Source organism: Salmo salar, chromosome 10, assembly GCF_965601325.2.
Source record: "Salmo salar chromosome 10, fSalSal1, whole genome shotgun sequence".
NCBI lineage: Eukaryota > Metazoa > Chordata > Actinopteri > Salmoniformes > Salmonidae > Salmo > Salmo salar.
In genome coordinates this window covers 117,967,472-117,980,841 of record NC_138300.1, presented here as the reverse complement: position 1 = coordinate 117,980,841, position 13,370 = coordinate 117,967,472, and the positions used below count along the sequence as shown (strand labels likewise).

The 13,370-nt window shown below is 43.6% G+C and overlaps 1 protein-coding gene across 4 annotated transcripts; it reads right to left on the bottom strand.

Moving 5' to 3' along the window:
- Positions 1-290: 290 nt before the first annotated feature.
- On the bottom strand, positions 291-13,342 carry LOC106561664 (transcription initiation factor TFIID subunit 3). 4 transcript variants are annotated; one of them, XM_045688477.2, is made up of 7 exons: positions 13,008-13,342; positions 12,014-12,265; positions 9,933-11,779; positions 9,735-9,817; positions 5,386-5,647; positions 3,745-3,851; positions 291-2,887 (listed from the first exon to the last, which is right to left on the bottom strand). In XM_045688477.2, exons 1-7 carry the CDS (start codon positions 13,171-13,173, stop codon positions 2,773-2,775), a joined length of 2,832 nt encoding a protein of 943 aa, XP_045544433.2. In that variant the 5' UTR covers positions 13,174-13,342; the 3' UTR covers positions 291-2,772. The 4 variants fall into 4 exon arrangements, with proteins under 4 accessions (XP_045544433.2, XP_082813547.1, XP_045544434.2 ...); XM_082957421.1 differs by lacking the exons at positions 291-2,887; positions 3,745-3,851 and adding an exon at positions 3,915-4,135; XM_045688478.2 differs by lacking the exons at positions 291-2,887; positions 3,745-3,851 and adding an exon at positions 8,931-9,315 and having other exon boundaries at positions 5,464-5,647.
- Positions 13,343-13,370: the final 28 nt, after the last annotated feature.

Sequence of the window (13,370 nt, the reverse complement as noted above, 5' to 3'; positions counted from 1 at the left end):
TTATAAAGACATGAAGGATCATACATGTCTTTAGCAAATAATAAAGCATTTTACCTGCCAACTTTAAGTAAAGTTTACACTAGGCTTTAGGCTCTACGTAAACGCTCTGTGCTAAATTCTACATGAGCCGTTTCTTGAATATTATACACAATACTTCTGTGTGCCGGTCTGTTTAATCTCTTGCCAACTCCTTATGGAAGGGGACTGTGGACAAGGGAGAGGAAACTACTTATTTTGGGCTCTATGACTCCATACTCCTCAGACAATTCAAATCCAAATGACAGCAAAAATGACACACTGCTTCTTTATCCAAACATTTCAGATTCATTTAACAAATTCAACTTCGGTTTTGTTAAAATATTTCCACTGTATTTCATGAATTAAATGCATCAAAACAAAATAAATGAAAAAAAAAAAGTATTTTAGGGAAAAAGGGTGAGGATTGCACACAGAACAATCAATGTAAAAGAAAATGTACGATGGAAGATAGAAGTGGGATATCAACCTGAATCATGACAAGGACAGATGCGTACAGAGAACTTGGGTACAGATGATGACCAACTACTCTTTCCATTTTTTAGGATGGCAATGACATTTATGTGTAGTTAACAGACTGTTAGGCTTTAATATATGAAATATCCGCAAAATTAGATACCTTTACAACGAGCACAGCTACTGTATAACTGATTGTCTCCCAATCTATATGAAAAATAAAAATACAAACTTTCATTTAAAAAAAAATATATATACATAAATTACAGAAAATCATTCAAGTTAAAAACCAATAATCTGAAAATGGATTTAACAAATTAGAATAAAAGTCCTAAGAACAAAATGCATGTGGCTTGGTTGGAAGTTGGTATTTACACACAAAGGCAGTCACCTCTATATACAATCCCCTACGTATTTATTTGGACAGGGAAGCTAAAACTTTTAAATTTGGCTCTATACTCCAGCATTTTGGATTTGAGATCAAATGTTTGAGGCGACAGTAGAGAATGTCACTTTTTATTTGAGGGTATTTTCATAAATCTGTTTTACTCTTTAGAAATCTAAGCACTTTATGCATTTAGTCCCCCCATTTGAAGTTGTCATTACAAGTACAGTATTTGAACAAATTAACTTATAGTGTGTTACATTTAGTCAAAAGTTTAGTATTTGGTCCCATATTCCTAGCACACAATGACTACATCAACCTTCTGACTCTACACACTGGTTGGATGCATTTGCAGTTTGTTTTGTTTGTGTTATGTTGTGTCCAATAGAAATTAAATTAATGGTAAACAACGCTGTGTAATTTTGGAGTCTCTTTTATTGTAAATAACAATAGAATGTTTTACATTAATGTGGATACTACCATGATTACAGATAGTCCTGAATGAATCGTGAATAATGATGAGTGAGAAAGTTAGAGGCATATATAAATATCATAACACCTTATAAAAATGCTAACCTGTTTTTGTTAATGGTTAGAGGTTAGCATGTTTTGGGGGCATGATGTTTGTGAATATAACTTTCTCACTCATTATTCACGACTCAGTCATGATTAACCCGTAATCATGGTAGCATCCACATTAATGTAAAATATTCTATTCTTATTTACAATAAAATTGACTCCAAATTGACACAATATGTTATTTACCATAGATTTCTATTGGACAACATAATCAGAAACACAGCCAAAACAAACTGCTATTGAATCCAACTCGCTTGTAGCGTCACAAGCTTTATGTAGTTATTGTGTGCTAGAAATATAGGAACAAATAGTCAACTTTTGACTAAAATGTAATACACTATAAGTGAATTTGTCGAAATTCAAATAGGCAGACTAGATACATAAAGTGCATTCATTTCTAAAACGGTAAAACAGATGTATGAAAATACCCTCAAATAAAACAGGACATTCTGTAGTCACCGCATATAAAATATTTGATCTCAAATCCAAAATGCTGGAGTATAGAGCCACATTAAAAGGTTTAGCTTCACTAGCTGTCTCCAACTCAAGACAATAGCCATCGGAATTGGCAAGAGAGCACACACAGATCTGGGACCAGGCTATGACAATACTAAGGAAACAACAAGAACAATATGGGGATGGATGAATGTAGACTTCTCTCTATACCCTGTTCTCTTTGACAACATTGAACTCAACAATTATCTGTTTGAAGCCATGATGATTGAAAAGCATGATCTCCGTGACGACATCGGAGCACCTGAACATTCCTTCCTGAACGCTGGGCTCTCACATCAACAGAGGCTGCGTCCCGATTATCTACCCAAGTGTGCACTTGCAAGTGCACACTCCAGGAGATTGTTCAATCCATGAAAGGGACTGTGCAAGTGCACACTTGGGTAGATATCCATGATGTGGAGTGCTAGTGCCCACAGACAGAAGGGTAGAGAACCAGGACGCAGGCTTAAAAGCACCCCCCTCCCCAAAACACTTTACTACGCTTCCTTCCCCTCCCTTCTGTAACCATGGAACACAGAACGGCGGTTGGACATGTGCTGGTTAAAGAGTCTGTATTTCTTTGTTTCCTACAGTCATACACGGGCGCTATCATATCATTAGCTCATCATGTCATTCACTAAAGTCATCAGGAGGTGTGAATGTCTCATCTGTCATGTTTTTCCACCTTTCTTTCTTTCTTTCTTTCTTTCTTTGTTTACAGCAGTGCCAGGAGTGTTCCAAGAGGATGGCTTGAAGAAGCAGTCAGTCCAGCAAATGAACAGTCCTAAATCCAAAGTGACCTTTGTTTTGCATAGTCTCTCTCAATGCACTTTGTGTTTCCTCTTCTTGTGTTTTTTGTCCTTTTTCTTGCCGGCACACTTCACACAGAACCACTGTTGGTCCTCGGGAGGAGCCGAGACCATCCCGACACAAGGCCTGGGGGGAGAATCAGTGAGTGATAAAAAGGAGGGAAGATGGAATGATCAAAAAGAGATACACAGTAAGAGTAGATCAGCTTTCCACAGCGTAGCATAAGTTGTATTCTTTAGGTTCCAACTAGTCAACGTTCCTCACTATGGTTCTACAGCAATAACTAGTCAATGTTCCTCACTATGGTTCTACAGCAGTAACTAGTCAATGTTCCTCACTGTAGTTCTACAGCAGTAACTAGTCAATGTTCCTCACTATGGTTCTACAGCAGTAACTAGTCAATGTTCCTCACTATGGTTCTACAGCAATAACTAGTCAATGTTCCTCACTATGGTTCTACAGCAGTAACTAGTCAATGTTCCTCACTATGGTTCTACAGCAGTAACTAGTCAATGTTCCTCACTATGGTTCTACAGCAGTAACTAGTCAATGTTCCTCACTATGGTTCTACAGCAATAACTAGTCAATGTTCCTCACTATGGTTCTACAGCAGTAACTAGTCAATGTTCCTCACTATGGTTCTACAGCAGTAACTAGTCAATGTTCCTCACTATGGTTCTACAGCAGTAACTAGTCAATGTTCCTCACTATGGTTCTACAGCAGTAACTAGTCAATGTTCCTCACTATGGTTCTACAGCAGTAACTGGTCAATGTTCCTCACTATGGTTCTACAGCAGTAACTGGTCAATGTTCCTCACTATGGTTCTACAGCAGTAACTGGTCAATGTTCCTCACTATGGTTCTACAGTAAACGAATTAATGAATAAACAAATGAATCAATTAATCAATGGATGAATGAACAAACCAATTAACAAATAAATGAATTAATGGCTGGATTAATGAATCCAAACCTCTCTCTTACCAGTGGTACCAGTCATCACAGTCATCACACCCAATCATGGGACTACCGTCGTCAGGCTTGTTACAGCCTGGACAGATCCAGACCTTGTTTCCCCACTGATCACAGACCTACAGGGAAAACAACGTCAGCAACAAGACACTCAGGAGTAGAATATCTGGGTTCCCCACTGATCACAGACCTACAGGGAAAACAACGTCAGCAACAAGACACTCAGGAGTAGAATATCTGGGTTCCCCACTGATCACAGACCTACAGGGAAAACAACGTCAGCAACAAGACACTCAGGAGTAGAATATCTGGGTTCCCCACTGATCACAGACCTACAGGGAAAACAACGTCAGCAACAAGACACTCAGGAGTAGAATATCTGGGTTCCCCACTGATCACAGACCTACAGGGAAAACAACGGCAGCAACAAGACACTCAGGAGTACAATAAGAACAATGCATCACATAAAACAAACGTGTTTATTATGTATGCCTATGTACACAGTGTACCAAACATTAAGAACATCTGCTCTTTCCTAGGTGAATTCAGGTGAAAGTTATGATCCCTTATTGATGTGACTTGTTAAATCCAGTTCAATCCGTGTAGATGAAGGGGAGGAGACAGGTTAAGAATGATTTTTAAGCCTTGAGACAATTGAGACATGGATTGTGAGTGTGACATTCAGAGGGTGAATGGGCAAAACAAAAGATTTAAGTGCCTTTGAACGGGGTATGGTAGTAAGTGCCAGGCAATTTGTGTCAAGAACTGCAACACTGCTCAACAGTTTCCCGTGTGTATTAAGAATGGTCCATCACCCAAAGGACATCCAGCCAACTTGACAAAACTGTGGGAAACATTGGAGTCAACTTGAGCCAGCATCCCTGTGGAACGCTTTCAACACCTTGTAGAGCCCTGATGAATTGAGGCTGATCTGAGGGCTAAAGGGGGAGCAACTCGATATTAGTGAGGTGTTCCTAATGTTTGGTATAGTCAGTGTATATCTATTACCTGTTACTATCCAGAGCAATGGAGAACATGCTCAAGACTATGTATGCTGCAGTTGTGCTTCTTCAATAAAAACATATTTCAAACACATAGGAGTAGAAAGACATGGAGCTGGAAACTCATATCTCGCTCACTAACTTTAAGCATCAGCTGTCAGAGTAGCTTACCGATCATTGCACCTGTAAATAGACCATCCAACTACCTCATATATATATTTTTTTTATTCTCCTTTGCACCCCAGTATCTCTACTTGCACATTCATCTTCTACACATCTATCACTCCAGTGTTTCATTGCTAAGTTTGAATTATTTCGCCACCATGGCCTATTTATTGCCTTACCTCCCTAATCTTACTACATTTGCACACACTGTATATATATATATTTTTTTTCTATTGTGTTATTGACTGTATGTTTGTATATTCCATGTGTAACTGTGTGTTGTTGTTTGTGTCGCACTGCTTTGCTTTATCTTGGCCAGGTCGCAGTTGTAAATGAGAACTTGTTCTCAACTGGCCTACCTGGTTAAATAAAGGTGAAATAAATAATAAATAAATAAATGAGATGTATATGAGTGATTAAGGGGGTCCCTCAGGAAGACAGAATAGTCAGGAGAGATACATGAGTAATAAAGTGGGGTGGCACTCACCACATATGTCTTGACAGTTTCAGTGACCACGCTGCGTACACATGTTTTGCCGGAGGATGCGGGGGACAGCATGGCAGGGGGAGGGCTGTCAGGGGGAAGATGGGATGCAGGAGATGCCAACGAGGGTATTGGAGGGAGGATGGGAGGAGGTGGCGGCAGCTGAAGGCGATTGCCGGGTCCAGATTTGGTGGCGGGGGTCTTGGGAGCTGGCATCTTAGGCGGTGGCGGCGGCTCGGAATTCACGACCACCTTGCTGATAACTCTGGAGATAGACAGAAAGAGAGAGAGAAAAAGAGGGAAGACGAGAGAGAGAGGAGACATCAGAACAGAGCCAATGAGAAATGACTTCATGCGGGTCAAAATGAATCAGGCCCTGAACCACATAGGACCAGCCACAGCACTTGTTTTCTACATCTATGTAGAATTATTCCTGCGTCAGTGTGTGCTATACATGTTTTATGCAGCTGAATGCCACAGCCAAATTAAGTTAAAAAGGTGCAATATGTAGAAATTGCTCAGCATTTCCTTGTTACTAAAATTCTAATAATGCGCTTAATTTCAATGTGTGACAAAACAAGCAATGTATAGTGTAGATAATCATTGTACCATCTAAACCGCTGTGAAATCTATTTTCAATAGCCAAAGATATTGTATTTTCAAATGTTTGAAGCTGGTGTACAAAATCAAAAGTAAAAAGACACAAAAACGTGACTTAAGTACGGGAAGCATAGAAATAGCGCCACATAAAACAGATTTACCTACATACACCAGTCAATAGTTTGGCCACACCTACTCATTCAAGGGTTTTCTTTATTTTTACATTGTAGAATAATAGTGAAGACATCAAAACTATGAAATAACACATATGGAATCATGTAGTAACCAAAAGAGTTAAACAAATCAAAATAAATGTTATATTTGAGATTCTTCAAATTAGTCACCCTTTGCCTTGATGACAGCTTTGCACACACTTGGCATTCTCTCAAACAGCTTCATGAGGTAGTCACCTGGAATACATTTCAATTAACACGTGTGCCTTCTTAAAAGTTAATTTGTGGAATTTCTTGGCTTTTAAATGCATTTGAGCCAATCAGTCGTGTTGTAACAAGGTAGGGGTGGTAGACAGAAGATAGCTTTATTTGGTAACAGACCAAGTCCATATTATGGCAAGAACAGCTCAAATAAGCAAAGAGAAACAACAGTCCATCATTACTTTAAGACATGAAGGTCAGTCAATACGGAACATTTCAAGAACTTTGAAAGTTTCTTCAAGTGCCGTCGCAAAAACCATCAAGCACTATGATGAAACTGGCCCTCATGAGGACCGCCACAGGAATGGAAGACCCAGAGTTACCTCTGCTGCAGAGGATAAGTTCATTAGTTACCAGCTTCAGATTTCACCCCAAATAAATGCTTCACAGAGTTCAAGTAAGAGACATTTCAACATCAACTGTTCAGAGGAGACTGCATGAATCAGGCCTTCATGGTCGAATTGCTGCAAAGAAACCACTGCTAAAGGACACCGATAAGAGGAGACTTGCCAAGAAACACGAGCAATGGACATTAGACGGTGGATATCTGTCCTTTGCTCTGATGAGTCCAAATTTGAGATTTTTGGTTCCAACCGCTGTGTCTTTGTAGACGCCGAGTAGGTGAACGCATGATCTCCATATGTGTGGTTGCCACCGTGAAGCATGGAGGAGGTGTGATGGTGCTTGCTGGTGATTTATTTAGAATTCAAGGCACACTTAACCAGCATGGCTACCACAGCATTCTGCAGCGATGACCTGGCCTCCACAATCACCTGAGTTCAACCCAATTGAGATGGTTTAGGATAAGTTGGACCACAGAGTGAAGGAAAAGCAGCCAACAAGTTCATGCACCGAATACAACAGGTGTAGGTAGACTTTACCGTGAAATACTTACTTACAAGCCCTTAACCAACAATGCAGTTTAAGAAACAAAGCTAAGAAAATATTTACAAAATAAACTAAAAGTGTTTGTTTTTTTACAAAAACAAAAGTAAAAAAGTAACAAGAAAATAATATAACAATAATGAGGCTATATACTGGGGGTACCGAGTCAATGTGCGGGGGTACAGGTTAGTCGAGGTAATTTCTAAAGTGACTATGCATAGATAATAAACAGTGAGTAGCAGCAGTGTAAAAACAAAGGGTGGGGGGGTCAATGTAAATAGTCCGGGTGGCCATTTAATTAATTGTTCAGCAGTCTGATGGCATGGGGGTAGAAGCTGTTAAGGAGCCTTTTGGTTCCTAGACTTGCCGCTCCGTTACCACTTGCCGTGCGGTTGCAGAGAGAACAGTCTATGACTTGGATGACTGGAGTCTTAGACAATTTTTTGGGCCTTCCTCTGACACCGCCTATTATATAGGTCCTGTATGTCAGAAAGCTTGGCCCCAGTGATGGACTGGGCCATACGCACTACCCTCTGTTGCGCCTAACGGTCAGATGCTGAGCAGTTGCTATACCAGGCATTGATGCAACCGATCAGGATGCTCTCGATGGTGCAGCTGTAGAACCTTTTGAGGATCTCAGGACCCATGTCAAATCTTTTCAGTCTCCTGAGGGGGAAAAGGTGTTGTCGTGCCCTTTTCACGACTGTCTTGGTGTGTTTGGATCATGATAGTTCGCTGGTGATGTGGACACCAAGGAACTTGAAACTCTCGACCTGCTCCACTTCAGCCCAGTCGATATTAATAGGGGCCTGTTCAGCCCTCCTTTTCCTGTAGTCCACGATCAGCTCCTTTGTCTTGCTCACATTGAGGGAGAGGTTGTTGTCGTCTCTGACCTCCTCCCTTTAGGCTGTCTCATCGTTGTCGGTGATCAGGCCGACACTGTTGTGTCGTCAGCAAACTTAATGATGGTGTTGGAGTTGTGCTTGGCCACATAGTCGTGGGTGAACAGGGAGTACATGAGGGGACTAAGCACGCACCCCTGAGGGGCCCCAGTGTTGAGGATCAGCGTGACAAATGTGTAGTTGCCTACCCTTACCAGCTAGGGTCCTTAGCTTAGTGATGAGCTTTGTGGGCACTATGGTGTCCAACGCTGATCTGTAGTCAATGAACAGAATTCTCACGTAGGTGTTCCTTTTGTCCAGGTGGGAAAGGACAGTGTGGAGTGCAATTGAGATTGCAACATCTGTGGATTAGTTGGGGCGGTATGTTAATTGGCATGGGTCTAGGGTTTCCGGCATGATGGTGTTGATGTGAGCCATGACCAGCCTTTCAAAACACTTCATGGCTACCGACGTAAATGGGGCGGCAGGTAGCCTAGTGGTTAGAGCGCTGGACTAATAACCGAAACGTTGCAAGATCAAATCCCCGAGCTGAAAAGGTAAAACAAATCTGTTGTTCTGCCCCTGAACAAGGCAGTTAAACCCACTGTTCCTAGGCTGTCATTGAAAATAAGAATTTGTTCTTAACTGACTTGCCTAGTTAAATAAAAAAGTGCTACGGGGCAGTAGTCGAAAAGAGTCTGCTACAAAAAGACTCTGCTACGGGGCAGTAATCATTTAAGCAGGTTACCTTTGCTTTCTTGGGAACAGGGACTATGGTGGTCTGTTTGAAACATGTAGGTATTACAGACTCAGCCAGGGAGAGGTTGAAAATGTCAGTGAAGACACTTGCCAGTTGGTCCGCGCATGCTTTGAGTAGTGTTCGTCCTGGTATTCCGTCTGGCCCTGCGGTTTTGTGAATGTAGACCTGCTTAAAGGTCTCGCTCACATTGGCTACGGAGAGAGTGATCACACAGTCGTCCGGAACAGCTGTTGCTCTCATCCATACTTCAGTGTTGCTTGTCTCGAAGCGAGCATAACAGGCATTTAGCTCATCTGGTAGGCTCGCGTCACTGGGCAGCTCGCGGCTGGGTTTCCCTTTGTAGTGCTCAGCATATGTGGGAACTCCTTCAAGACTGTTGGAAAAGCATTCCAGGTGAAGCTGGTTGAGAGAATGCCAAGAATGTGCAAAGCTGTCATCAAGGCAAAGGGTGGCTACTTTGAAGAATCTAAAATATATTTTGATTTGTTTAACACATTTTTGGTTACTACATAATTCCATTTGTGTTATTTCATAGTTTTGATGTCTTCACTATTATTCTACAATGTAGAAAACCGTAAAAATAAAGAAAAACCCTTGAATGAATGACTAGGTGTGTCCAAACTTTTGACTGGTACTGTCCAATGCCGCTCTGACATATATGTATATAAATTCTTAATCCATTTATTACTTAGATTTACCTGTATTTTGGGGTAAGTCAAGGGGTCTTAATACTTTCTGAATGAACTTTAAATGGACTATTAAAGTTGTATTGATTTGAATTGAGAAACTTACATTTTGTCCTGTCCAGCCCCCACCCTCAGGGTCAGCCTGGGGATGACAGGAGACGGGACAGTCACTGGAGTCTCCACCCTCACCTGGAAAAGTGGAAAAAGAAGAAGGAGCAACGTTTTATTGTGTGTGTGTAAGATGCTTCACTAATATTTTATAAAACGCTACACTACAAACCAATACTCGGAAAAGACAAGTTACCTTTTCTAGTCTGATCTTCTCTTTTTCCTTCTCTCGCTTCTCCTTCTCTTTCTTCTTCTCATCTTTTTCTCTCTCTTTCTCCTTTTCCCTCTCCTTTTCCTTCTCCTTGTCTTTATCCTTCTTCTTCTTCTTCTCCTTCTTGTCTTTCTTCTTGTCCTTCTCTTTGCTCTTCACATCTTTGTCCTGGAGGATGGGGGGAAGAGGGGGCAACATCGAGGGGATGCGGAGACACGTCAACGGGCTGAACGGGACAGGCATGTCACCCAAACTGAACGGGGTGAGGGAGGATATCTTCTGTCTGTCCTTGCCCTTCTCCCGCTTGTCTTTGTCCTTCTTGCTCTTCTCCTTGTCCTTCTTCTTGTCTTTGTGTTTGTCCTTCTCCTTCTTGCCGCTGCCATCCCCTCCAGCACGGGACTTGATCTTGATCATGGAGCCATCCGGACTGCCAAACCCTGGCATCTGACCCTGGAAGTGTTCCCTGAGTTCATCCTTGTTTCCAAAGTCCTTCCATGGCATCTTGGACTCTTTAGAGAAAGAATCTTTGCTCTTGTCCCTGTTCTTATCCTTGTTCTTCTCTTTCATCTTCCCCTTATCCCTCTCTTTATCTTTCGGTTTCTCTCCTTTCTCCTTCTTCTTCATCTTTGTCTTGAGCTCCTTCTTCAGTTTCTTCTTGATGTCAGCCGAGGAGACAAGCTTGTTCTTCTCCTCGTACATCTTGAGGAGGGGCTCTGGCGTCGGGGGTGAGGCGGACGCTGAGGAGAGGTACGATTCGTCCTGGGGTTGTCCTGCCGAGGGATCCCGCTGGTTTACCTTGCGTATGACCTCGTTGATGGAGTCGTCCATGGTCCAGTTCCCAGGGCCGCCACCTGCGTTGAGGTGTAGTGGCGTGGACAGGTCTTTAGCCATGCTGTTGGCTCCCAGTGAGAGCTTAGGCATTCCTCCTGGCTCCATGATAGTGAGCCTCCGGGGAGAGAAGCCATCGTTCTCCGACTCGCAGCCCGACGAGAAGGCGAAGGGGTCGGGCTCCCGCTCGGCGCATGCCCTGGCGATCACAGTGTCGATGGAGTCATCAATATCGGCGTTGTCGGTGCCAGGTTCGACGAGTTTACCTGAGACGAAACCTGCAAGCTCGTGGTCCTCCAGGCTTTGCACGTGGATATTCTCCTTCCCCATCCTCTCACTGAGGGCTGACAGGGGCAGCCTCTGTAGGCCAAGGACCTGAGCCTCCGACTTGCCCTGGGGGTGAGACCCAGACTTGGCTCCAGAGCCTATCTTGGGGCTCTTGGGACTTTTAGGGCTCTTGGTCCGGCCAGGGGACTTTTTCCTTTCCTTGGAAGATTTGGGCGAGCGGATGGGGCTGCCTGACATAGCCCCACCAGCGTTGACCCCCTTGGGGGACTTAGTCCGTGGCCTGCCGGGGGATGAGCCTTTGGGTCCTTTGCGGCCTTGACTGCCATGTGACTTATGATCTGAGTGTCTCCCGGGGGTCACCGGCTGGGGTCTGAACGACGTTGGAGGCCCAGGTATCTCAGGGGACAGAGACATTGAACCCAGGCTTTCGTGAGAGTGGGAGGCCATCATGCCTGGAGGAACACGCTGAGGGTTGAGGGAGGTGAGGGGCTCCCTGGGCTCCATGCTCCAGTCGGGGCTGAAGCCAGGGTGCATGCGAGGCCTCTTGGAGGTCGGCATCATACCCATGGCGGCGTCGGGGCTGTCCAGGTGTCTCTTCACAGGGTGGTTCTCATCGTTCACCGCCTCGTCATCATCCATACCCTCGTCGGTATCATCCAGCGGGACCTGCATGGCCTCGGCAGAGGTGCCCATGTCAGCCAGGGCTTCCTCCTCTTCTGCAGTTGAGAGAGATAATACTGAGTTAAATCAAATCACTCAATCTTCCAGGGTCGGATTGGCATTGAATTAAAGGTCAAAGATAAAAACATTATCTGTTTGACAAAACCCCATAAACACACAAATACAGAAGCATACTGTCCCCATCACTCCCTATCTCACAACATTCTCCATGCACAGCTGTTCTCCATAGAGGTAAGTTGTGTAACACAAACACTATGCTACAGCCTTACCTTCCTGTAGTGAGACCAAGGGTGGCATATAATCTGGAATGTAGTCCTTCCTCTCCTCTGCGTTCCCCCGGACCCCCACTCCAGGCTGAGGGAACTGCAGCACGTTGTTCTTGCTGAGGGGGAAGAGGGGCGTCTGCTGGGCGAACCCTACGGGCTCCAGGTTGTGGACATAGTCCTCCAGCTCAGATAGACTCACCCCCAGCAGCCTAAATGCCTGGCCTACGTCATCCAGCACTGGGTCTGTTCTCCCATCTAGGAACAGACAGGAGAATGCATGAGACATCACAACGAAAGGTCTTCTTTTACATGCATCTTCCTAAGGGTCAAACCCAAGGGGTGAGACTGAATGGACAACAAGGATCATATCATACCAGGACTTGTCTGCATACAGTATTTCCTTTGTCATACAGATCATCCTCTTTCTTAAATCATGGTTTGATTGAGCCAAAAGGAAGATATCCTAAACCATTAGCTGTTATGTCTTCTGCAAATAGTTCGATTTTCTGTAATTTCATCCCCAGGAGAAAGACGTGCAATTATTGACAAACCTACAACATTTATAGGACAGTATTTTCTTAAAAGCCATTCTAAATGACATAACACACTGTTTTCCTTCTCTGCCATGTTGAACACTCCCCTGTGTTGACATCTGAGCTAACCATGTCGGATACAGCATGACCGGTTTTAGAGAAACACAAATACACATGGCCAAAACATGCACAATTTAGCTAACTAAACAGCTACATAAACGCAATACGTAGAAAATGTATACTCGCAAACATAACTAAGTCTGGTCATTGATTACATTATGTGGCTAACTAACATAGTTGGTTAGCAGCTTGGATATCTTTACTAAAAATGTATATTATTAGGGCTAACGTTAGGCCTCGGTTGGAGGGAGCGCTGGTCACAGAGCCGGGAATAAACAACGTGACTCAATACCTAGCCAGATCACTTTCACTTCAAGTAGACATATCAGAAATACAGTACTTACAGAGCTCCGAATATCGATGACAACCCCTGGCCAACTGCTGGATATATCTGTGCAGAACATCGGAAAGCAGGTCGCAGGCGGTGAGCTGCACTGCATCCCAGCCCAACGCTTGGCAGATCTGCGCCACGGACACACGCAGCAGCGAGCGGGCATAGCTCTCGCACATCACGCTGACTTTAGTAACGGTCGTGGCTTCGTCAATCCCTACTGTAGAACATCTTCCTGGTCTTCATGGTGCATGAAATACATGCAGGTCGCGAACAAAACGCTCGATGAGGGTTAATTTTGACATCTTGTCAGAGCCGCCATCTTGTTTCCACCGACAAACCCGTCGATTAGACATGCGCAAAAACATGGGACAAC